A 24254-nucleotide genomic window follows, 5' to 3' on the forward strand; every position below is an offset into this window, starting at 1 on the left:
TATATATATATATATATATATATATATATATATATATATATATATATTACTATTAAGATTTGATTTTTATAGACTATAAAGCATAACAGAAATATTCAAATACTGATATGGATGTTTAAATCAGAAAGTTCAGTTTACTTTTCATCATTTGAGGTGAATGAGAAGTTTGGCATTCAGACATGAGATGTTTACCAGCCACTGATCTCTCAACCATCGTGATGTTTGCATACTAGCGCCCACTGGCCCTCCAAAGATTTACCCAACACTTGGCAAACAGTTTCAAATGTCAAAAGCAGGCATAATGCTCCAACTGCTGCTTAGAAAACCACAATATCCATCTGTGTGCAGGATTATTTCAATGCCTGATAATATCCATGCCTCACTTTTTAACTCACAGAGGAGGAAAGGGCCTACAAATGGTTTCACGCTAATATTTCTACAAGACAAAGATAAAGGCATCGCCTTTGGGCCATGCTTACTGCACCAATGAATATTACAGGGAACACAATGCCAACTTTGCACTCAGTGCAGCATCACTGTGTGTGTATCCGCCACAGATGACATTTGTGTGTGTTTTTGCTGAATATTTCTGTTAATGTGTCAGGTGAAGTCTGTCTGTTCTGGATGCTCTCCTGGCAGGCGTGTGTATTTGTTTGTATGTGTTTGTGTATGTGTATAACGTGTTTTATAGTTAGTATGAACAACTTGTAGTCGTCCAGCTGCTGATAACTTTTCTCCTCTTGCTCCTCACCTTGCTTTACTTTGTGCTACACATTAAAATTGTTCTCAAACATTTGTCAGTTTAATTTGCAAAGCTGGTTCAGAAACGGACAATTTATCTGTGATTATTTTTAAGCTGCTATATGGCAAGTGAAGTCTATGCTCTAATATGCTGCCTCAACTCCTCTTTCTTAATGCTCAGGTGGTTTCCATGGGTTTCTATATTGGCGAACAGGCTTATCTGAGAAGCAGCTGGAACATTCTGGATGGTTTCCTGGTTTTTGTATCTTTGATTGACATCGTTGTGTCCATGGCGGGAGGGGCAAAGATCCTGGGTGTGCTCAGAGTACTCAGGCTGCTCAGAACATTGCGTCCCCTCAGGTATGCACAAAGCCCTGCTACTTTCTTTATAATATTTGTTTTGTAGCTATTTGCATTTGCTGAATATCATGTTGTGAACTGAGGCTCTGGGCCTTATGTACACAGTTTTATCTGTAAAAGTTCAAAAGGTTATACATAAGGAAAATTATCTGTTTCCAATCAGATCTAAAATGAATTTGCACAATGAATCAACTATCTTAACAGCTAGCAGAAAAATAAGATGTATTTAATCAATTATATTCTCTTCAATGGTACAATCTCTGATCAAATCAGTCCAATTTTAACGATGGTAAAATGAAGCAATAAGCATCCATCACTGCCAGCATCTAAGATGTTGTACATAATATACCGTGAAAAATACCTGTAAAAAAACGATTTTATACCAAATATATTTGTTATAAACATCCTGTGCTTTACTCCCTTTATCTCTCTTAATCATTATTTTCTGATTATCCCTCCCCCCTCCTCAGAGTGATTAGCAGAGCTCCAGGTCTGAAGCTGGTCGTGGAGACCCTCATCACGTCCCTCAAACCTATCGGCAACATTGTCCTCATCTGTTGTGCATTCTTCATCATCTTTGGCATTCTTGGGGTTCAGGTAGGTAACAAAGAACAGCTGTTTTATACACAATGAGAGCATATGAGCATATCTTATTTAGTTGAGTATATCATGTGCACGAAATGTATCATTAATAAGCTAGTCTATTTGTGTCCACTTTGGTTTCCATCACTATAATTATAAAAAAAAAAAAAAATTGAAATATTTCCCTCCCTTTTCTTCTTAATAGCTTTGAAGCCCACATGCATTTCTGTCTCCGTCCTTCTTAAGTAAACTCTCATTGTTTTCCTGCTTCTTTCATCACTGCACAACATTTCCAACTGGCGGGATCTTTGACCAGCTCATTATTTCACTCAAGCACACCCTTTCATCTCATCAGAGTGCTGCACAAAGGCTTAATTCTCTGTTTTATATGAATAATCAGATAGCCATCAAAACCTTCTTCTTCCACTGACAGCTGTTTAAAGGCAAGTTCTTCTACTGCTTTGGCCCCGATGTCAAAAACATCACCAACAAGTCTGACTGTCTGCAAGCCAACTACAAGTGGGTCCACCATAAGTACAACTTTGACAACCTGGGACAGGTGAGCGTTGCATATGTTTTCTGCATGTACATGGTGTACAACATTTGTAGGGATGCGTATATAATAAAACAATCTGCACTGTGCTGTTTTATAAAGAAAAGGGTAACCGTGTTTTTCTCCCACCTGCTGTTTTCCAGGCTCTGATGTCCCTGTTTGTACTTGCCTCCAAGGACGGCTGGGTCAATATCATGTACCACGGCCTGGATGCTGTGGGTGTAGACCAACAGGTACATGGGCATAAGCTGTAGAGCAGCACATTTCTTTTAGAAAAACTTTAGGCACAGTCTTCACCATCCAGAATATATCTTAACATTTATATCTGAGTAACTCCTCTTCTGTTTCTCTTCTCATATCTGTTTTCTTTTTCAAACTTTTACATCATTTCACATTAAATCACGTCAAAAACAAACACACGCAACGCCCCAATCCCAGCCGGTGACCAACAACAACCCATGGATGCTGCTGTATTTCATCTCCTTCCTCCTCATCGTCAGCTTTTTTGTGCTCAACATGTTTGTTGGCGTGGTGGTGGAGAACTTTCACAAGTGCCGCCAGCACCAGGAGGTGGAGGAGGCCAAGAGGCGCGAGGAGAAGCGTCAGCGGCGCATGGAGAAGAAGAGGAGGAGTAAGAGAGATGACTGAGAGGGGGGGAGGGTAGTAGAACATGAAAAGGGGGGGAAAGCTGCATTAGCAACTGGAGGAGGGCACAGGAATAGAGTGACTGAAGGAGAGAGATGAGGGGTCTGTTAGGAAATATGCAGGTACACATTGATAAAGTAAAAATGTGTAAGATCCAGTGATGCAAAAAACACAAAATGCTTCAAAACAAAACAAGGACTTGTAGAACTTCCTCTATTAGCATGAAGAGCTGAGATCAACAGTGATGAACACTTGTGCTGTAAAATGAGTTGGAAGTGAGACTTGCAATTTTGCTCTGGTTTTAGTGCTTCTAGCTTGAGCAAAATGTTTTAAGTTTGCGTTTCGAAGCTCTCATTATGGAGCAGGTCTTCCCTGGAAAAACTCTGCTACGTTGGAGGTCATCTGTTGTACATTTCTTGAATAACAAGAGCAGTTTGTTACAAACTGGGTTAGATATAAGTTGTGTTAATACTGGTTTGAAGTTGAAGACAGCTTGGTTGATCACTGTATATCATGAGACAAGAGTTACCAAACTCTGGTAAAAAGCTGCATTAATATTTATTTTTTGACCAACAGAGGCCCAGAAGCTGCCCTACTATTCCAGTTATGGCCACATGCGCCTGATGATCCACACACTGTGCACAAACCACTACCTGGACCTCATCATCACCTTCATCATCTGCATCAACGTCATCACCATGTCCTTAGAGCACTACGATCAACCCCATGTAAGAAGAAAGGTTTAACAGTGTGTGCGCGGAGATGTGTGTTTGTGCATTGGAGGGTTTAAGAACAACTTATGTAATGTTCAGGGAGCGCAGTGGGCAAAGGTCCAGTTTTTGTGTCTGTGCATTCACATTAGGTGATTTGTTCAGCTTACCTCTGCCTGTTCCCAAAGCTGAAACACACTCCTACAAGCGCCATCTCAGTAGAGAGGCTGAGTATTAATGTCCATCAAACCTTTGTGGGTTTTTTTCCCTTGCGTCAGCCCACAGCTTCTAGTCTTCTACCTTTCTCCATCCAAACAGCCGCGTATTAAAAAGGCACCACTGACTGGTCAACCACCATGAAAACTGTATCCAGTCTCCGTAGCATGTGTTGTGAGTAGCAGCAGTCCACACAAAGGAGCTGTGATTGTACTGCTGATTTGACGTGGGTTGCTGTCGCAGTGGTGTTAGCTGCACAGTCCATGAATCTGTCCATTCATGTGTGACGAATGGAGGTTCAAAAGTTTGATTGCACTTTTGCGAGGGAGAGAAAAGTGATTATCCTTCAGATAAGAAGCCCGTTTGACCTTTAGAATGGAGCGAGCTTTCTCAAACTGACCGAGCATCAGATAAATATCACAGGTCTTGGCTGTATTTGGCAGCTGTTGGTCCTGACATTTGGCAGCCTCCCACTTGTTAGAAGACACAGCTCTGTTTATGAATGACAAAAACAGGCAGCAAACGAATCTAGCCTCGGCAGTAATAGGAAGCCGAAATGGGTTTAAAACAATTAAAACATGCTTGCCTCTGGATTATTTGAATACTCTGCAAATATAGTTTTGCTTAAAACTGTGTGTTTGTTAAGGGACATAACGTGCGAGTGTTTTCTGGTGCTGTGAATGGAGGATGCTCTGTTTTGGCCCCGGGCACATTTGATTTTACTCTACAAACACATTGGAACAATTTCAGTTTACAGTATCTCTCTGCTGATGCTGCTGATACTTCCCTCTACCCCATTGCACATGTACACACACACACACACACACATACACACATGCCTTCTTTTTTACTCTGTCTTTCCAGTCTCTGGATCTTGCCCTGAAGTACTGCAACTATTTCTTCACCTCCACTTTTGTGCTGGAATCAGTACTCAAACTCATCGCCTTCGGCTTCCGTCGCTTCTTCAAAGAGAGGTATAGTGTGTGTTAATAGCTTTTGTGATTGTGGTGTGATTGTGTATGGAAGTGTTTCGCTCTCTGTCCATCCAAACAAGTGTATCTACGCACTTTTTCCTAGCAGTGTGTACACGTGTATTTCTAATACAGGATAGTATGGTAGCACTGCAAAACACATCCACTCACTGTAGGGATGGGTCCTGATTTTCACATTTTCAAATGATTATTAAATCATAAAAAAAAATCAAGTAGTTTATTGTCTTGTCTTGAAAAATAATTGATGTTCCCTCGTTTTGTTTATGTTGTTTTTTTTACCAGGGCCTGGTAGTAATGCATTCATGTCGCCAGAAGGTGGCACTGATGCTCCGAAAAGCTGTTTTCCCACCAATGTTAAGCATCAAAAGAAGGAAAAGAAGAACATTTTACTACCTGACTCCGGTTAAACACGTGTGGCGCTTTGAGATTAGCTGCCACAGCACAAACGGCAATAGCATGCAAAGGTTACTACAATCATCAAAAGGTTCTGTCTGGACCTCCTTCTGAAAAACTAGCCAAAGTTAGATGCCTTTTAAATTCTGCCAGGTAAAGCTAGCACATCATGAATCTACCACAGCTATGGCATCCTTTGAGAGCAGACTGTCCATCCACACATCAATAATCAATGTAGAAGTTTGATGTCAGATGTGCAGAGCAAACAGAGCCCTCATTTCAGAGATTAAGCTAAAGATGTGCTCACGTCAGTTTGTTGAAGACAAGGGTTTTCAATGTTTTTTTTGAGGGGGGGGGGTCTTGGAATAAAAGCAAAATAGTTCCAGCAAATATAAAAATATATTTTTGCTTAGAATGCAAATCCCTAAGTCATCAGAGGATGTATTAATCTGCTGCCCAGAGGCAGACTGTACTGTATGTGGCATGATGATTGTCAGTCAGCTCATATTATTGGCGTACTCTGAAGCACCTTGTGGATTATGTACAGAAAAATGAGCTTCATATGACAAAAAAATTACAATGTCATTCTGTCAGATGTCAGTTATTTGTCTGTCCAACGAAGTCACTTATCACATATATGATGTGAAAAAATATTTAACATAAAGGAGACTGTCAGGGCTCTAGGCACACATACTATCATCTCTTGAGTTAACATACAATATAAATAATGTCAAAATGAACAGTTATTTAGTTCAAACTGTAATGGCTGCATAAATCCACATTCTGCTTTGATCATTACAGCGGGAATAAGGAAGAACAGCTTTGACGGCATGGAGGATTATGAAATATGTTGAAATATGTGAGGTGGCTCTGAGGCATTCTTTTATCAGGTTGTATTGCAAATATGGATTTTGTGACACTCAGCACACATCATCAGTTCTGTCAAACAAAACAAAAATATCCTATTTATTTTGAGGTTTTCTTTTGTGACCACTAAGTCAATCTATCATTCTCTCCTTCCATCAAGTTAATCAGTGCAAATAAAAATCATTTTCAATCAACAAAGCTCCCATTTGAAGACAAGCTTTCATTTTATGAATTCATTGAGTGAGATATTGGCAGTTTAATTGGAAAAATGTTGCTCAACAGAATCAAATTGCCTGTTACTTCTCTGCATGTGATACTGCCACATTTTCAGTTTCTCCATCTCACTGTTCTCATCTTTGTTTGATCTCCATGGAAAAACAGCTCACCACTGGTGTGTTCACTTACTTGGAGCCCAGACTAATTGATTTGTCACTCACACCAATGTGCACAGTGATGAAACTGATGTCTTATTCTTTTGAGAGATATGTGGTGACTAATTAAGGCAGAAAGAGATTTGGGAGCTTATATTACACTGATGGTAGTTTGATGTCATTGACCTATTTTAGTTACCGAAGAGAAAGAGGAGAGTAAGACAGGATAAGGAGAAACGGTTAGTGGAAGAGATAAGGTAGAAGAGGAAGAGAGAGATACAGAGGGAGGGCAGATAGTGCAGAGGAGGGGAAGCTGGTCTGATCAAAGACTAAAAAGGAAGAGGACAAATGAGTGATGAAATGAGAACGAGATGGGCGGATATAGAGAGAATTTATCACAGTTATCAGCTGGCACTTTGTATCTTTTTGTGTCGTGTCAGCAACATCCGTGAGCAGTCGTTGTGCATAGTGTGATTTATAGACTGGGGTGACTCTCAGGCCAGCTTTTAGAATTGGGTCAATGGATTATCAGGTGACACAAAAACACACTACCAGATAGATGATGATAGTATGCTTGTGTGCTTGTGTGCTTGTGTGCGTGTTGGCTGAATCTGGGTCTAACAGTGGAGGAAACATGAAAGTCAAAGACACATTTAATTCAACCTTTTGATAACAAACTGGTAACTGATCACTAACCACTTGCCTCCTTTTATAGTAAAGCTCAGAGGTACAGTGCATTTGTGGTAATGTTTGCTTTGCTTGTATCACATTAGTGTGTTCTATACTGTTGTGGTAGGTGGAACCAGTTGGACCTGGCCATTGTGCTCCTGTCAGTGATGGGCATCACTCTGGAAGAGATTGAGATCAGCGCTGCCCTGCCCATCAACCCCACTATCATCAGGATCATGAGAGTACTGAGGATAGCACGAGGTAGAAATACTCACATGTACATGTCCTCTCCCCACCACACTTCCTGCAAATAAAATGAAGTGAAATAAAATAAATATAACTGTTTAAACTGTGAAACACTTTAATTGTTTATTTAGCTGGAGCATAGCAGCTTATGCCGACAGTGTCATTTTGTGTGTACACACAAGCATGTGTGTGCAAGGTTATAAACTGACCTTTCCACGCTTTAATTTTCCCCCATTTAGTTTGTAATTGATCCTGTGGGATTTCCTCCTAAATTTCCACACATAAAATCTCCCTCTCTCCCTCACACAGTGCTGAAGCTGCTGAAGATGGCAACTGGGATGAGAGCCCTGTTGGATACAGTAGTCCAAGCTCTGCCTCAGGTACGACTCACACATCTTCCTTTTCTCTTTTCCTCACAGACACACACTCCACACTTCACAAGAGAAAGTTGGCCAGTTTTAGTTAATAGCCAGAGCGGTGTGAGTCCTTCTTCTCTTTCAGCCTGTAGGCGAATGGATAATTAATTCAGACTGGGAACATACTGTATGTGTGTATATATATATATATATATATATATATATATATACACAGAGGCTTTCTTCGTTTTTATTTTCAGCACCACAGAGAGCACCCAGACTCCCACAGAGACCCTTAGTGAGCTAGAAACACGTCTTAAAGCAGTCTGTAGTTCATTTAGTGGTGAACTGTCCTCAGTGAACTGTTAGACAGTTTCTGGGCCATCCCAGTCAAAACCCTTCCAGTGCACTAAAAGTTCAGCCGTCTGTCTCTCTGTCGGTTTGCTTTGTAGCATAATCTTATGAATTAGAAATAATTTGGGAAATAACACGCCACGGTGTTACCTCTGCACTTATTTAATACAGGTACGGCACGGTTTTCACACTTGAGACTAAATTTAGACCCAAACAGCGATAGATATGTGATGAAATGAGAATAACTGCTTAAAGCACCATAAACTGAAAAATGTAAACCATAGAGGACACACTGCATCAAATGTGTTGTTATGTACTGTTAATATTGATATTTGAATCCAATTATAGCAATTTCATGTCGGGTGTTCTTCAGAATCACATCTTCAGTGTTCCAGTGTTTGTTCTGTTTAATAACCTTTGCCTAAAGCTGTGGTCACTGCACGCTGACGTCTTTCTTGAAGTATTAGTTCTGACTTTGACATCCTCATTACTTGTAGCAGTTTGATATTTTTAGAAATATGCTTATTTGCTTCTTTTTTTTGTAGAGCGCTAGTTGAGAAGATACGACTGTCACGTCTTTACAATAAATAGCTGGAGCCCGCAGTTATCCAAAGTTAACACCTTTAACACATAATATTTTATTTATGTACCATGTATATATTAAATATCATCTGTTTAATCCACATAAAAACAAAGCTAAAATAACTGTCTGCTATTCCTCCTATATGTTTACTGTAAAACTGCGAAAGTGGAATCAATAATCTCAGCTAAGCCTCTGCAAGACAGCAAACAAGCATATTTCACTTTTCCTTCAAAGAAAGGCACTTTGTCTAGATTGACAGGTCAGGGCATAAAAAAAGGTGTAAAGCACACACCAGTCTGATGATTCATTGACTGTTGAAAATAAGCAAACAGAGGGTGTAAACAGGTGGCGTAGTGAAAGGAGGACAGGCAGAGGTGAGTGAGAACACATTCCTTGTCTTTCTTTTCTATTGATCCCCAACTCATTAACACTGAGCCCTTTGCTCTGCCTGGAGGGCAACAGGGGAAGTAATTAAGACTACGCATTTGTTGAGTGCATGTGTATTAGTGAGAGTATTTGATTTCATATTAAGTGTGTTTTTCGGATTGCATTTAAACGCAGATGCATTTTTTCCAATCGTACTTGGGCACTAACAGAGCTACAGCAGCCCATTAAATATTATATTGCAATCATATTTGTTTTTAATTTATATTAATGACTATTATTGAATGTTATTAGGTCATTATTTGGATTTACGCACTGCTTGTGTAAAAGTTGTGACACCAGTTGGAAAGCACTTCATCTTTGGCCCACCAGCCTCTATTTGTCTACCATTAGTTACAGTATATGCTTAATGATATGTGAGACACATTTATACATGAAGTGTTAGTTGTCATTATTATTTGATTAGTAATGTTTTGAACCATAAATTGGTTGTTTTGTCCTTATTCAACTCATCACACACTATGGAAAATCTTGGTGTTTCAGTGTCCTCGTAGGACAGTGTTGCTCCGAGGCAACATACCAGTCATGTCAGTAATAGGACATTTTTGTCTATCTCAGAAGTACATTTACATTTTTTTTTTTATGAGTTTAGTTTAGTGCATTCTGTTAAATGTCTCTATTGTCTTCAAGGCATGCAAATATTTTGTTATTTTTTTCACTTCATATTACAGGTTTTGCATTAATTATCCTAAACGTAAAAGACTAAACGAAAAGACTAACCAGGTGAATCATATCAGGCCATTTATGTCAAGTCCTTTATTATCATTAAAACACAAATCATTCTTAATGAGTGCTCACCCATTGACCCAAACTAATAACCACTGTAGTGAATTTTGGATGCATTTTGAAAAGAAACCAAGATATTCAAAACCTGACTGAGATGGAGACGGTTTTTATAAATGCAATTTACCTGCAGTAGTTTTTATTTTGCTGGAAATGGGCCTTGTCTGAAATTTCATTGTAGTTCCATTTAATGGAACCTGAATTGAATAGCAGCCACAATTGTTTGACTTGACTTCTATTTACTGAGAGTTTTTCCTCTAAGCCTGGCAGGTTTTTTTTTTTCAAACCTCTCCTTTTCACTATGATTTTTCCTTTACAATGAGACATTTTTATAACCCTGCTTCAAACGGAGCCCAAACAACTCTGACACAAACATCTCAACATAATCTCTTTGATCATCCTCATTTGAAATTTCATTTCACAGCTGTTAACTTGTAATTTCTTTAGAACAAGCTCTGTCATCGGCATAACCTTGATGCACTATTACCTAGACTGAACTGTACAAAACAAACTGCAGCTCTCAAGAATATTTTCCTTGAAAAACAGGTGAGGTCTTGAGACCTCTCTTGTTCTCTATTCTATGACTCATTTACTGCAGATCCTACGAGCAATGACTGCTTGACATTTTTTGGTCTTTGAAAACATATTGACACAAATGTGTGTTAGGTTAAGGTTTAAAAATGATTGTTGAAATGTTTGTTCTTTACTAAAAAATAACTAATGCTGTGCATTAAATACTGACCCAACCAGAGCATCATCATGAAGCTGCTTCAGAAGTAGTTTGTTGCTGCACATATTTGAATGCTGTTAAATGGTTTAAGACACGTGCGTCTGTCTCTGTGTGTCTCTCTCTGTATGTGTGTGTGTGTGTGTCTGTGTGTATCTGTGTATATGTATATATGTGTATATGTGTATATGTGTTGCAGGTGGGTAACCTGGGCCTGCTCTTCATGCTGCTGTTTTTCATCTACGCCGCCTTAGGAGTAGAGCTTTTTGGAGAACTTGGTGAGTTCATATGACATCCAGTTCCTCACTGGCACTGCCAACGGTAACAACCTAGTCACAGCAATATGGCATTGATTGGTGTTTTGATGATACACTTGAGTATGTACACCGAATCTGGGATATTTAGTTTTGGAGAGATTTTTGACACTGGATGGATTTTTCTTTGATCGCAATGCTAATCTTGAAACTCTTCTTTTCTACCATGACACAAAATAAACATCCTATATGTGGTAGTCATTCATAATAATGATAGGTATACTCAAGATGATGATCCAAGCAGCCTTGTAAATAATGTTGCAGACAATTTACTTTATGAACGCAAGTTGACATATTATATGATATTTGCATTGGGGATTGATCCCTGAACCTTGATCCCCAGAGAATGGCATGAGATGTCATTTTCACTCACCTTGTCATTAGTTGAAACACTGACATCACGTGCAAAACTGGGACTTCATTGCCAAACACACAACTGTCAAAATGTTGGTGATAAATATCTAGTAACTAAAGAATATCTGTCGATTTTAGTAGCATTTGAATGAAGATTTGTGTAGATATTGATGTCAAATGATTAAGTTTGTTATGAAAATCGTCCTATTTTCTCTCCATACTAAATTCCATTTCCAATTTTTGTATCCTGCAGTCAGACAGCCAATAGGGAACCAACCCACTCTCCAGCATTCTTATACATAAGGACTGTCCTAAAATATCCTCATTCAAGTTGAAAGATATATGTTCCAAACTGTCACATTTCTATTGTGTGCTGCAGCTGCAACATACTGTAGCTTGGCAGCAGAGAAAGGATTAGTGGCAAATGCAAGTGTCATTCTTGAAGCCATTCTGAAGATTATCTTGGGATCTAAGCTCTAAAACAAAAAGAGTGTTTGGTCACGTTGCTATTGATTGGATAACAGACTGTGTCAATGCTGGGTTGGCTTGTTTGGAGAGTCATTCAGGCAGCTTAGTGACAGAAATGGTGCATGCCGTGTAGTTTTGGGAACAATGTCATGTGAAGGGTTGATTATTAAAATGCACAACTCTTCTCTTCTTTTGATATCTCTTCCTGATCCATTTTCCTCTTTCTCTCATTCTTACCTCACTCTTACCCTCAGTTTGTAATGAAGACTACACATGTGAGGGTATGAGTCGTCACGCTACCTTTGAGAACTTTGGCATGGCCTTCCTTACCTTGTTTCAAGTCTCCACGGGCGACAACTGGAATGGCATTATGAAGGTACAAGCTTCTATTCATCTAGTTACTCTTTGCTTCAATCTACTTTACCAAAGTTCTTTTTTTTTTGGAAGGTTTCCACCTGTTGTTTTCTAAAACATGGGGTACATAGACTTAACCTGATGTTTACGGTAAACAGGGTTATAAACAAGCTTCATATAAGTTTGCGTTATAAAGGAAAGAAAAAAGATGGCATTAGAGAGACAGGCGACCAACTTTTTTTCTCAACCATCCTATCATCCTCTCTAATGATACTGATCTCTAATGAAAAGTGCTTGCTTAGCACCAGGATCACAGATTCCCTTCCTGATGAGAAGGGAAGTTATTGGGCCTCATCGCACGCACACACACACACACACACACACACACACACACACATAAAAAAAAAAAACCTACCAATTTCCCCTCAACTCGCATCTACTTCCAGCAGCAGCTATCGCTTCTCTACCACACACCTATAGGCTGCGAAGAGAATAGAGAACATGGCCACGGACCATTAAACACGCACTGGATACAGGCTGCGTGGATGATAGCGGGCTACAAATGCTACCCCTCGGAGCAAATCTCATTTTAGTCATCAACTTTACTACCGGGGCTGTGAGAGAGGTCGGCCTGCTTGAGTTTAGAGTGAAGCACGTGAGTCAGAGTGGTAATTAGTCATGCAGTGATGATAGGGAAAAGAAGAGATAATGAGGGAGAGTGCAGTGGGGAGAAAAGGAAGCACTAGTGAACTGTAATAAGCAGGAAGATGAGAGGAAAGGAAAGGGGATAAAAGCTGACCGGTTACTCTGCGTTCTCCCATCCTTAGGGAAAATTACAGCAAAAAAATGGAAAACAGGGAGGCAGAGCTGTGTGTGTGTGTGTGTATGTATGTATGTATGTATGTATGTATGTCTGTGTGCCTGTGTGTACGTGCGTGCGTGCGAGCGAGTCTTTGAAAATGGTGATTTGGATGAGGGAAGAGCAGAAATGTGTAAAGAAACAGGAAGGAAAGGGGATGGAGGCAGAGAAGGGGTAATTTTTGTGAAGGAGCACAGTATGTAAATGTCAAGGCAAATTAGTCAGAAAAGACCAGCTTCAGCTCAGAGGCCTAAAATTGTTATGTGTGCTCACAGCCTGAGTGAGATATGTGCACTTCCTCCAGAAAACACTTGTCACTTTGGTTCTGCTCTGACTGAACTCCGCTGTGCGCATGTTAACCAGAGTGGAAAACCACCAGAATAATTTTCCAGAAGATAAAAAAAAAAAAAAGAAGCCTCCTTTTGTTTTGCATAGAGGCAAAACAATTACGTGTATGATGATTATGCACATTGCCGTGAATACAAAGAGCCTTGTTAACATGAGTGAGACAATTCTTTCATTAACTAAAATCTAATTTAGGTGAATAAAGACTTTGATGAAGTTGGTTGTGCGGCTCACAATGCTGGAAGATGACAATTAGATCCAGACTTATCTGCTTTGCCATGTTTCCAAATGTTAAGAAATAAAAAATATTTTTTCTATTAAGTGATGTAAAAGGTAAACAATTAGATATTCTATTGTAGTCACTTGCAATAAAGTTCTTATCAAGTTCAAAGGCAAAAGAAAACTACAGCTACGTAAATTACCTGTCACCAAAATCTGATGTTAAACTTCACATTCTTTGTAGTATTTCTTGCAGTGTACCTCTAATTTGGTCCACTTCCTGTCTTCAGAAAGTTTTATCCAAAAGAATGTGGTACCCCAGATGGCTTGTCAGTTTTGTCACTTCGATTGTTCCCTTTCATGTGAAACTACTCCTGACCTCCCTCCTCATCTTCTGCCTTAACCAGGACACATTGCGGGAGTGCCCACCAGACCACGGCACCGATGTGGACTATGCCTGCAATCCGAGCCTTCAGTTTATCTCGCCCATGTACTTTGTCTCCTTCGTGCTCACCGCCCAGTTTGTGCTCATCAATGTGGTGGTGGCCGTGCTGATGAAGCACCTGGACGACTCCAACAAGGAGGCCCAAGAGGAGGCGGAGATGGATGCAGAAATTGAGCTGGAGCTGGCCCAGGGCACCCTCTGTTGCATGGGCGCCCCCGGTTGTGGGGGTGGGGGGGGCGACAAGGGACTAGTCGCTGCCGGAGCCGGGCCTGGAGGCATGAAGGAGAGAGGAGATCCCAGAGGAGAGATGGGAGAGGGAGTGAGGAAGATGCGACATGCGGTGACCGCCGTGCACCAGGGACCGTACAACTCCCGGGACTCCAGCCGGACCTTGTACTCACCAGCACAAGTGAGTCTGAGTGTGTGAGTGTGTGTGTGAGAGAGAGCGTGCAAGTATTTTTTTTATTTTGGTTTGTTTGGTAACAGTGTGAAAGGCCCATTTGTGTGCGTGGGTGAGGGTGTGTGTTTGTATCTGCAAATAGAGTTGCCTCAAGCCGAATTACAAGATCGGGCTGATCAAGGTTATTTATTTTTTTTTTTTATCGTGGCTTGATCCTTAAGATATAAAAGTCACAACATTATTCAGATCTGTTATCTCAGCTGTAATGCTTTGTTGTGTTCCTTTAAAGCTGTGGAACAATATACCAAGCACAGCGTGTTGTAAGCAATGAACTGGAGAATGAGAGACGTCAACATTGACCAGCGGTATCTGTTAAAATGAAGACGTTCAAGATGCCGTGCGCCTATTTTAGCTTCAGATTTCAGCAGTGTGATGCCTCTTTAGTGCTGCAGCTGTGCTCCAGTAGTTCTACAGTACATCTGCACTGCAAAGCAGTGTCCATTCCGCCACAGAAAGCAGACCAAATAGTTGTTCAGTGATCCTTCTGTCAGTCATATCTAAAATATGTATAATTTTCTGTAATGGCAGGTTTGATCATTTTGATGTAGGCCTAATTTGAGCCCAGTATGTGGGAAAATATGTGGCAGGTAAATGTAAAAATTGGATCAAACACAGTTTTAGCAGATACTGAATAACAAAGGATTCGGATTGATATCGAGGGGGAAAAAAACGTAAAGGAGACATCCCTATTTGTACGTATTCTCTCTGCCTCTCTGGCTGTCTGTCAGTTCTCTTATCACAGTATCAATGCATTAGTTCATGCAGAGAAAATTACATATTTGATGCACAAGCTGGAGGGATACAAAAGAGGTAAACAATATGTCATTTTTGTTAGAGTTTGAATGGTGCTGATGTCAGAGAGGGTCGAGACTCAATGCGGTATTTCTTTTTAAAAGTAAAAATTACTGACAGCCACATTGCTCGAGTACACTCAGTCACTCAGTCTTTTTGTTTAATTTGTTCAAACTTTTGTTCCTCATTCTTTTAGAGCTGTAGTTAGAGGGAGGGGAAGGCAGGGAAGGCTAAACAGTTCCACAAAGAAGAAAAGGAGAGGAAGAAAGAGACACTTAGCAGTGACTTGGTTGCAACGTTGCACAAAAGTAATTTTGTGAAGTAACCAATTAATCGAAATGCTAAAACATTAGGCAGTGATTAAAGGCATTTTCCAAAAATAAAACAGATAAAGTGATATCATGCAGGTGACCGCCGGGGCTATATTTTATCTTCCTCCACTGTAGTCATAGCAACCAATGTTGTCAGCAAGGAGAGGTGAAAATTTGTAATCGCTTACTCAGCTAAGCTTTTTAATTTTTTTTTACATGTAAGCTTTATTAACCTTTTAGTATACTCACATTTGCACAGGTTACATTTTTCACACACTCCATCTGTGTGTGTGTGTGTGTGTGTGTGTGTGTGTATGTGTGTGTGTGTCAGAAGAGGGACTCTCATTTTCTGCTTCCGCAGACGCACGTTTCCATCACGAAATCACTAATGATAGTCTGAGACATCCACGCAGAAACACACAGAAAGATGACTCACCGGCTGCCATCAAGAGTTTCACCTTTGTGGAGCTAAACTTGGCCGCGCGGAGCCATTTTTAGTTCAGTGTTGGCTGACAAAAGAACTTAATGCAGAGCAGGGAGAACACACTGGCAGCATCCTGCCTCCCCTCTCTCTGGCTCTGTCTCCCAAGTGAGGCAGTAGGGCTCTGGCAGCCCGACATACAGCAATTTATGCAGAGCACAGGTCCTGGGGTTTCATTGTGTGTGTGTGTGTATGTGTGTGAGAGAGCGACAGAGAGACATTTTAAGTGTGCAGTTGAACAAGGCTCATGTGAGGAAGTGTGTAATCCCAAACATTGAGACTTATTCTGCTATGTTATTTACCACACACTGTCACAATATTACCAGGAGTTCCTCCAACAACAATACGTCAGGTTACTGCAGTCATCCATAAAACGGATGCTTGCATGCTCAGAGTGCAGAGAGAGATGGATCAGATGAGATCTGATGATAGCTGGAGACTGAAAGAGTTCAGGAAAGATTTCAGCTGTAACTAATATATTCTATAATGCACCATACTAGACAGAGCGAGTCTTGTTTTTTTGTCTGCATGGTGAAGTAATATATAGCACAAGCACTAAAGGAGACACAGTAGGAAGTGGACACACACACACACACACACACACACACACACACACACACACACACGCACACACGCACGCACGCAGGGAGAGATAGTAAGGCAATAAGAGAGGAGAGATAATAGCTGAGCCAGTGACAGTCAGATAGAGGCAGTAATTAATTTCAGCTCTCTCCTCTCTCACTCTCAACTTCCATTCCCCGCAGACGAGCCCTATTGTTGTCCACTAATACAGTTATTAATGGAGGCCAGCACACAGGCCACCACAGTCAATCAAACATTATTTTTATATTAAGCTCTCCACCTACACAGAATAGAATATCTTGGGCCTGTCTGTGTGAGAGAGGGAAAGAAAAGGAGTGTGTTTTTTTTTTTTATACATGCATGTATTGAGCTGGATACAGCAGACTCAGTTTTTTGTGCCAAAATGTAGCACTGCAATGCTGTTTCATAAACCAGCATGATTAAGGTATATTTATATCGCCAGGAGTACAGTAACCTGTCTCTTGAATCCGTAGCCCCCTCAGTTTCAAAACATGAACCATGAGTGATTGTAATATAACCACATGAGTCAGAAATGTGCGTTTGCATAACAGATCTAAGTATAGTCCTATAAGCAGTGTTGTAGAAATGTGTTATGAAAATAGGCGTGCGTGGGGATTGAAGAGGAGCGACCTTATTTCACAGTATCTTCTGGGATGTATCTGCTGATGTAATACAGTTATTTTGGCTGTTAAGAATGCGCTACAGGCACAGTGCATCCAAGTCATTGTAAAATACAGTGTACTGCCAAGAAATACAGCAATATTTTTTTTTTAAAAGTAGTTTCCTTCTGTTGTCGGTAGTTTCCTCTCTTTCTGCCAGATTGTTTTTTTCACAGAAACCAATCTGGCAGATGAGATTCAAGCAAGCAGGGATCATTTAAATCGTAGAAAAAACCCTGAGTGATTTCAGCTAAATTGCTTTAAACCTAATAATACCCAGGGCACAAAGCAAATGCTTAAATCTTAAATTGTTTCAACAAGGTATTGAACAGCCTAATTGAGGTGATATATCAAATGTAATTGCACCGCTCACTGCTCACGGCTTTGATAGTCAAATTATGTGTTACTTGGCTAATGAAGGATTGGAGTTAGATTATTGAAGACTCTTTTTTTTCCCAAGACAAAAGTGTTTTAAAACCCTAAAGGCCAACACAGAATGACAGAAGGACTTGTTTTGTAAATCTCTGACACAAACTCTTTGAGATGCTTTCTTATTGTGCAGGAATTTTTTTTAAAAATGAAGGTGTATGTGATGTGAAATGTAGTTTTGTGGGAATGACTATGCACATGAGTGACCATGGGCATACGTGTGTGAGCGTATAAGAGAGTGCAAAAGCATACCTGCGTGTGCACAAAGGCACTTTTGTAACCTTTACGATGGTGTATGCATTTCCCTGCGTGTTCTTTGTCCTCGCATGTCCGCATGTGCACTTGTTTGCGCCTGCGTGCATTCTGGTCTTCCGGCCTGCGTCCCGTGTGTATGTGTCCGTGTGTGTGTGTGTGTGTGTGTGTGTGTGTGTGTGTGTGTGTGTGTGTGTGTGTGTGTGTGTGTGTGTGTGTGTGTGTGTGTGTGTGTGTGTGTGTGTGTGTGTGTGTGCGTGTGCGTGTGTGTGTATGTGTTCCAGGAGAGCCAGTGGTTGGACAGCGTATCTCTCCTGATCAAGGATACATTGGAGGGGGAGATGCTGATGATCGACAACCTCTCCGGTTCGGTCTTCCACCACTATTCCTCTCCTCCACCCATCTGCAAAGACTGCAGGGGCCACCCACAAGAGGTACCACCCTGAACACACGTGAATACCAGCATGTATGCCATGTACACACACACACACACACACACACACACACACACACACACACACACACACACACACACACACACACACACACACACACACACACACACACACACACACACACACACACACACCCTCACACGGAACTGAGGAGGACAGTATTCTCAGATAATAAAATAATCCGTGTGGTTTAAATTTACAAGACAAACAGAACTACAGGCGTCAATTAGTTTAGTTAAACAGTTAGTTGACAGCAGTTTACAGTATTTTGTAGTTCAGTGGATCGATTTTTTTAATTTTTTTTTTGTGACAGGCTTTACCTGCTGAGGTTTCAAGGACCAACCTGGAGGCTCATTTACAATATGTTTAAATTAAACATCTGAGAATCCCTCCTACTGATCACACGGAATAATTTACTGCTATTTAAATACTCTCCCTCACAGTAGGAAGGCTGTTTAAAAAAAAAAAAAATACCCCACTGTTGCCAATTTAGCAACATTTGGACACTTTATAATGTAATCACACACACAAAAAAACAGCAACAAATCCCAGTGACTTTCTGGCCAAACTTTCCCTTAAAAGAAAGTCGCAGGTAAGAGTATCCGTAGTGTATATGCAGCTGCCATGGTTTACCTGCTGTGGTCAGACAGGGCATCTCGCTATGCTCCATAATTCACCAAAACCAGGCAGCTTGTTTCATTGTCACTTTTAGTGGTAGGGAAGGAGCAGGCCAGCTACGAAGCTTTGAAATACTAATGCACTCACTGAAATGAGGGGCCAAACAACATTGCTGTTACACCTGCAGTTTCTTGATTGATTTTTAAGATTTGGTTTTCTGCAAAGTGACCATGTTTTGTTTTTCTTGTGCATCTGCTGGGCATCTCAGATTAAGGCAGCTCAGCAGTTCTCCTCGTTCCTGGTAGCGATAAAACCACCTTAATTTACAAAATGTTTTTACCCCTGCACCTGGAAAGTACAAGCAAACATCACTCTAAGAAGTTTTGGGCCCACTAGGACTCATTTTTAGCTTTGAGATACTTTGTAAAAGAGCCTCGAGGTGTTGGATAGAAATAAACACAGTTTAAAAAAAATCCACATTGGATGCAGGCACCAAATAAATATGAAGGTAGAAATATTATACAACTTGCCTCTGCACACATACCTCAGCAAATGTGCATTAAGTGTACAGGCAACAGCATGTGCCAACATACAGTTCAGGGTTTCATTGACTCGTGTGTGGTGTGGAAAATCTGACTTTAGCCTGCATCAAAAACTTCCGAAGCCAAACTACTACTTTGAACAAAAAGTAAATTGCGACACCTAGTAAACATGAAACTCTACTAGTGCATACACACACACTCACACATATTAGACTTACACATTGCTGCACGCAGAAACACTGATATGCGCGCACACACACACACACACACACACACACACACACACACACACACACACACACACACACACACACACACACACACACACACACACACACACCATGATGTTTTGGACCAGACTGCATGCATGTAGGGACACGCACAGGAACATTTGTTTGCACGTACCTCCATGGATATACACAGGGCTTCATTCATCACACAAAGCACTGAATGGAAAGTGGTGTTGCAGCTCGTGCTTTGTAAAGTGTGTCATCTCCTGTATGTGCTAATAAATAATTACAGCCCCTAATTAAACCCTTCAATGTAGGTTAATGTTAACTTTCCATACGTGCAGAAATATAGATTAATGAGGCCCCATTGCATGCATACACACATCCAACCATCCTTGATGCATGCACCCACGCACCAACAATCTCCCTCACTTGTGCTTATATTTTAGGGTGTTTTGTAAACAGGAGATCCTGCATAGAACACAAACTCCCAAACATGCCGTGCTGTGTCAGTGTTGTCCATCACAATGACAAAATGCAGCGGGTCAGCTCAGAAGAAGCAATAACTGGGCTCTACACCTCCTCACCTGTCAGCTCTGTTTTCTGCCTGTCTGCAGATGCTGTCAAACCATCAATCTTTCCTCCCTCTTTTATATGCTTCCTCTTTCCATGTGTAACTCCACTCCTCCGGCCTCCCTACTGTCTATCTCTGATTTTCTGATTTACTGTATCTAATTCAGTGTTCTTCTCCTGTAATTTACCCTCTTATCAGACTTGCATATGGGTGTGTTTGTTTGTGTGTGTGTGTGAGAGAGAGAGCTGGTGTCAGTGTGTGATGTTTTCAGACAGATGATGCAGAGTTATGTGCAATGTTATTTTGTTTAAGGGGACAGCAAGGTACAGCAGGACACCTGGGTACAGTGTGTTTGACAGTGGAAATATTCATCAAGGAACGGTCTAATAAGCACTTGGATGAGCCACAGCTTTGAGACTCACTGCAGTCGAGTCTTCAGGGAGCAGTTCAGTGGAGCAGTGAAGGCCTTTGCAATGAATTTAGTCGCTAGTATAAACAGCCACTCCTCAAGAGTTTATGAATATTCCTGAACATCTTTTCCACCTACGCTATTTTTGGAAGGGTTCAGCCAAAGTTAAAGAAAATAGTTCAAACAACTGTAAAGTGTAAAATGTTGACCACATATAATATTATTTGACATTGTAGTAATAAATACACCACACCTTGACAAGGCAAATGTCACATTTTTTTGAAGTGACAGTATTGATACTGAATGGACTCTAATACACTGGTACAGTATATCTCAACAAACCAATGGTCCCAGCAGATATAGAGGAGAAAGAAGTAGCAGAATTTCACTGTTGTTATGGATTGTGCTTCCACATTTGATAGGCAAACACAAATTACTGCCTCGCTGCAGCTATGACAAACACTGAAATAGCTACCAAATCAGATAAAGCATCTATTGTATGTCAGACAGCAAGATAAAAGAGCAGGCGGAGGGTCTGTTGTTGCATGTGTGTGTTGCAGGAAATTATAATTTGATCGCAGGTGCACTTGGGTTGTACCATATGATTTACTTCCTATGTTCTGAGTAGCATCATCCATACGATGTGGTCATGAGATATTAGCCACGCGTACTTTCTTTTTAGTCACACGACCTTGCCTCATCGCTGCCGGCTATGGTGGATGCTTTCAATTGGTTCGAGCCAAAGTCCCTTTTCTTGTTAGGGAAGCGCTCAATATTCCTGCAGTTACCTTGGAAGCAACGGTGTAGCAACTCTTTCGATACCCGTTGTGCTTTTTCGTTGTCGCTGGAGGCACAGCCAAGAATACAGGAAGAGGAAGGCTCCAGTTTCCGTTACCTGTCAATGAATTTACCAGCTGAGGACTCGCAGGGACCTTTTCTATTTACAGCCCGCCTCTGAGCCACCGAGCAGGTCGCAGATATGGTGTTGTCACGTAGCATTAGTGAGGGCCAATGTATGGAGACAAAACAGAAAAACTGCAAAGTATTCCTTTAGATTAATGAGTTGCATTGCTGTGCCTCTGCTTTGCTTCCTTGCCTTCCCTCATCCCATCTCTCTGTTCCTCTCTCTCCTTCGGGGCTTTTGGCAGTGATAATTTACTGCCTCATATCAGCCATGAATCTTTCTCTATGAACCTCTTTGTCTTTCTCGCCTATCGGCACGTGTTATTATGTCGCTAACCGGCCGCACTTCATTGGATTTCACTTGGCCTTTTTTTGAGTAGCCCTTTTAATTCCCGTCTCTCTGGCTATTTATCGTTCTGTCTCTTTAAAGAAACATTGCTTGAGCGCATCACGGCACCGACAGAACCTTGAAATTCCACTCCAGCTCACTGTTCACAGGATGTTTTGAAATTGTGCACAAAAAAGGTGCTGCAAGAGGGCAGGCGGAGAAGAGTGTCAGCCGGTGAGAAGGTTGAGCTCACAGAAGGATTGTGCAGTGATCGTTTAAAACCAATTCAGCAGCCATATGGGCTGAGATACCTGCAGTCCTGATGAAACAAACCTCACCGGAGCCAGCTTTGGAACAAACAAGAGAGAGCGTAACACTGTTGTCGCATCCCATTTGCTTTGTGTTTGGTAATGTTGTCTCTTTAGGATTGCTGTACAGGTGTGAGAGTATGACAAACACGATGAGATATCTTACAACAACATTTGAATGTACGTTGTGTTTGGAAATATACACAGTTGGCTATTGGTGTAGAATTATGCGGTTCTGATGCCTACAACACCAAGCTTCACATCTCACCACTCTCTTGCATATACATGATATACGTGATACTGCAGTGCACACAAAAGAATCCTCACGTACACCTTCAGTATTTGCACTGCTTGGATGTCTGCCTCTCGCCTCCCATTCAGCCTCTCTCTTCACAATTTTTTTTTTTTTTATACCTCTGGAAAACATTTTGTTCCATTGTTGATGACAAAGTAATGCTACTTCTTGAAATCTCTCACCCTGCTCTCTTTACAGACAGGTGCCACAGCATTATGGCCACTTTGAATTGTCAGCATCAGGTGAACCGTGTCGCGGCTTGGCAGAGCTTTTATCTATCTTGTTAATGCAGCTATTGTTGGCCTTAAGAGATGCTGTATTAACAAAGAAATCAGACTGAACCTTTATGAATTTATGTGTAAGATACTGAAGTCACGGTTGCTATGAACCCTAGACTAAATCACAAATCCTTCAATTGGGCACTGATGAGCTCTACTAAGTAATTTCTGGTAAGTTTGAAGCAGTTCCTGCTCTCAATCTTTTTAAAGACATGAATAACTGAAGTCAATTCTTTGCAGCAGATCAGGATGGCAGAGATTGAGCAGGCATCGCTAAAGTCAGAGCAACTCTCAGACAAGTCTTCATCCCCTGCGCTGCCAGATGACCTCAGCCTGGACGAACACACTGCCTATCAGCTGCTGGCGAGAGAGGGCAAGGTGCGTATGAGCAGTGAGGTGGAGAGGCGAGATGATTATCTATAGCTCTGGAAAAAAAAGATAAAGAATCTCTTTAAAGCCTTGAAAAATGTGGAGAACAAATGTGCAGGACTGATATGCATACCAATATATTCATGATGTTATCTGCAAGGTAGGTCTTTCAAGAATACCAAGGCTATATACACCTCCCCCGATTTCAGCCTAAAAGACCTCCTCCAATGAAAATCATGTTTTTAACCTTGGTCTGATGTCCATGTGGGTTTTTTATTTGCTAACCATATTTGTAAGCCACTTTAAGGCATTTGGGGATTTTCTTCTTGGAAAAAACTTTTAAATATGTTCTTTTGAGGAACAGAAATGTGTTGTTAGACGTTTAATCAATGCCAGGAGTCGGACGTTAATCTGTCGCCGAATATAGATCATACTAGTTAAAAATGTTGGCTCTGAAGTAATAATAATAATAATTACTTCATTTATGTAGCACCTTGCAACCACAAAATTAGAAAATGCCATACAATGAAAGCAAATAATGCATTGAAAAGATCAACAAACAAAAAAATCAATATAACAAGACTGAATAAGATAGATGCAGCAATAGTTAAGAATAAGCCACTCGATAAAAGTGAGTCTTAAGAATAGATTTAAAAGAAGATACTAAGTTTAGCTGCCTGAGAACTCCGGGCAGGAAGATCCGCAGCTGAGGGGCCCGAACAGTGAAGGTCAAGTGACAAGTCCTGACTTTGGCACCACTTGCAGGGCCCTGCTGGAGGATATCGAGCAGCGATGACGCTCATAGGGGGTTAACAACTCACAGATATAGACAGGAGCCTGACCATTCAGGGCTTTAAGAACAAGCAGTAAAATCTGGCAGCCTGGCAACAGCATTTTGCACATACTGCAGTCTTTGAATGTTTTGTGAGCTGATACTAAAATTAAATGCATTGCAATATTCAACTGACAGCAGCAATAACAATTCTTGTTTTGGCTTTTCTTTAAATT

General features: G+C 40.9%; 1 protein-coding gene across 3 annotated transcripts in view; it reads left to right on the plus strand.

Annotated features, from left to right (window-relative positions):
- The window catches only part of LOC138634136 (voltage-dependent T-type calcium channel subunit alpha-1I-like), a 75498-nt gene that overhangs the window by 42443 nt on the left and 8801 nt on the right, over positions 1 to 24254 (plus strand). For 2 of the 3 annotated variants that reach the window (XM_069720792.1, XM_069720794.1), the window contains exons 19-32: positions 923 to 1101; positions 1572 to 1698; positions 2117 to 2242; positions 2380 to 2469; positions 2675 to 2867; positions 3458 to 3609; positions 4672 to 4781; positions 7227 to 7360; positions 7655 to 7725; positions 10792 to 10870; positions 11983 to 12104; positions 13913 to 14359; positions 18222 to 18371; positions 23118 to 23255. In XM_069720792.1, coding sequence (XP_069576893.1) covers positions 923 to 1101; positions 1572 to 1698; positions 2117 to 2242; positions 2380 to 2469; positions 2675 to 2867; positions 3458 to 3609; positions 4672 to 4781; positions 7227 to 7360; positions 7655 to 7725; positions 10792 to 10870; positions 11983 to 12104; positions 13913 to 14359; positions 18222 to 18371; positions 23118 to 23255 — 2118 coding nt within the window. The remainder of the gene's footprint in view (positions 1 to 922; positions 1102 to 1571; positions 1699 to 2116; positions 2243 to 2379; positions 2470 to 2674; positions 2868 to 3457; positions 3610 to 4671; positions 4782 to 7226; positions 7361 to 7654; positions 7726 to 10791; positions 10871 to 11982; positions 12105 to 13912; positions 14360 to 18221; positions 18372 to 23117; positions 23256 to 24254) is intronic. The other variant, XM_069720793.1, reaches the window with a different exon arrangement.

This window comes from Brachyistius frenatus, unplaced genomic scaffold, assembly GCF_029030835.1.
Source record: "Brachyistius frenatus isolate BFR_SWC_R1_liver_20210118 unplaced genomic scaffold, ASM2903083v1 Contig_251, whole genome shotgun sequence".
Classification (NCBI taxonomy): domain Eukaryota; kingdom Metazoa; phylum Chordata; class Actinopteri; family Embiotocidae; genus Brachyistius; species Brachyistius frenatus.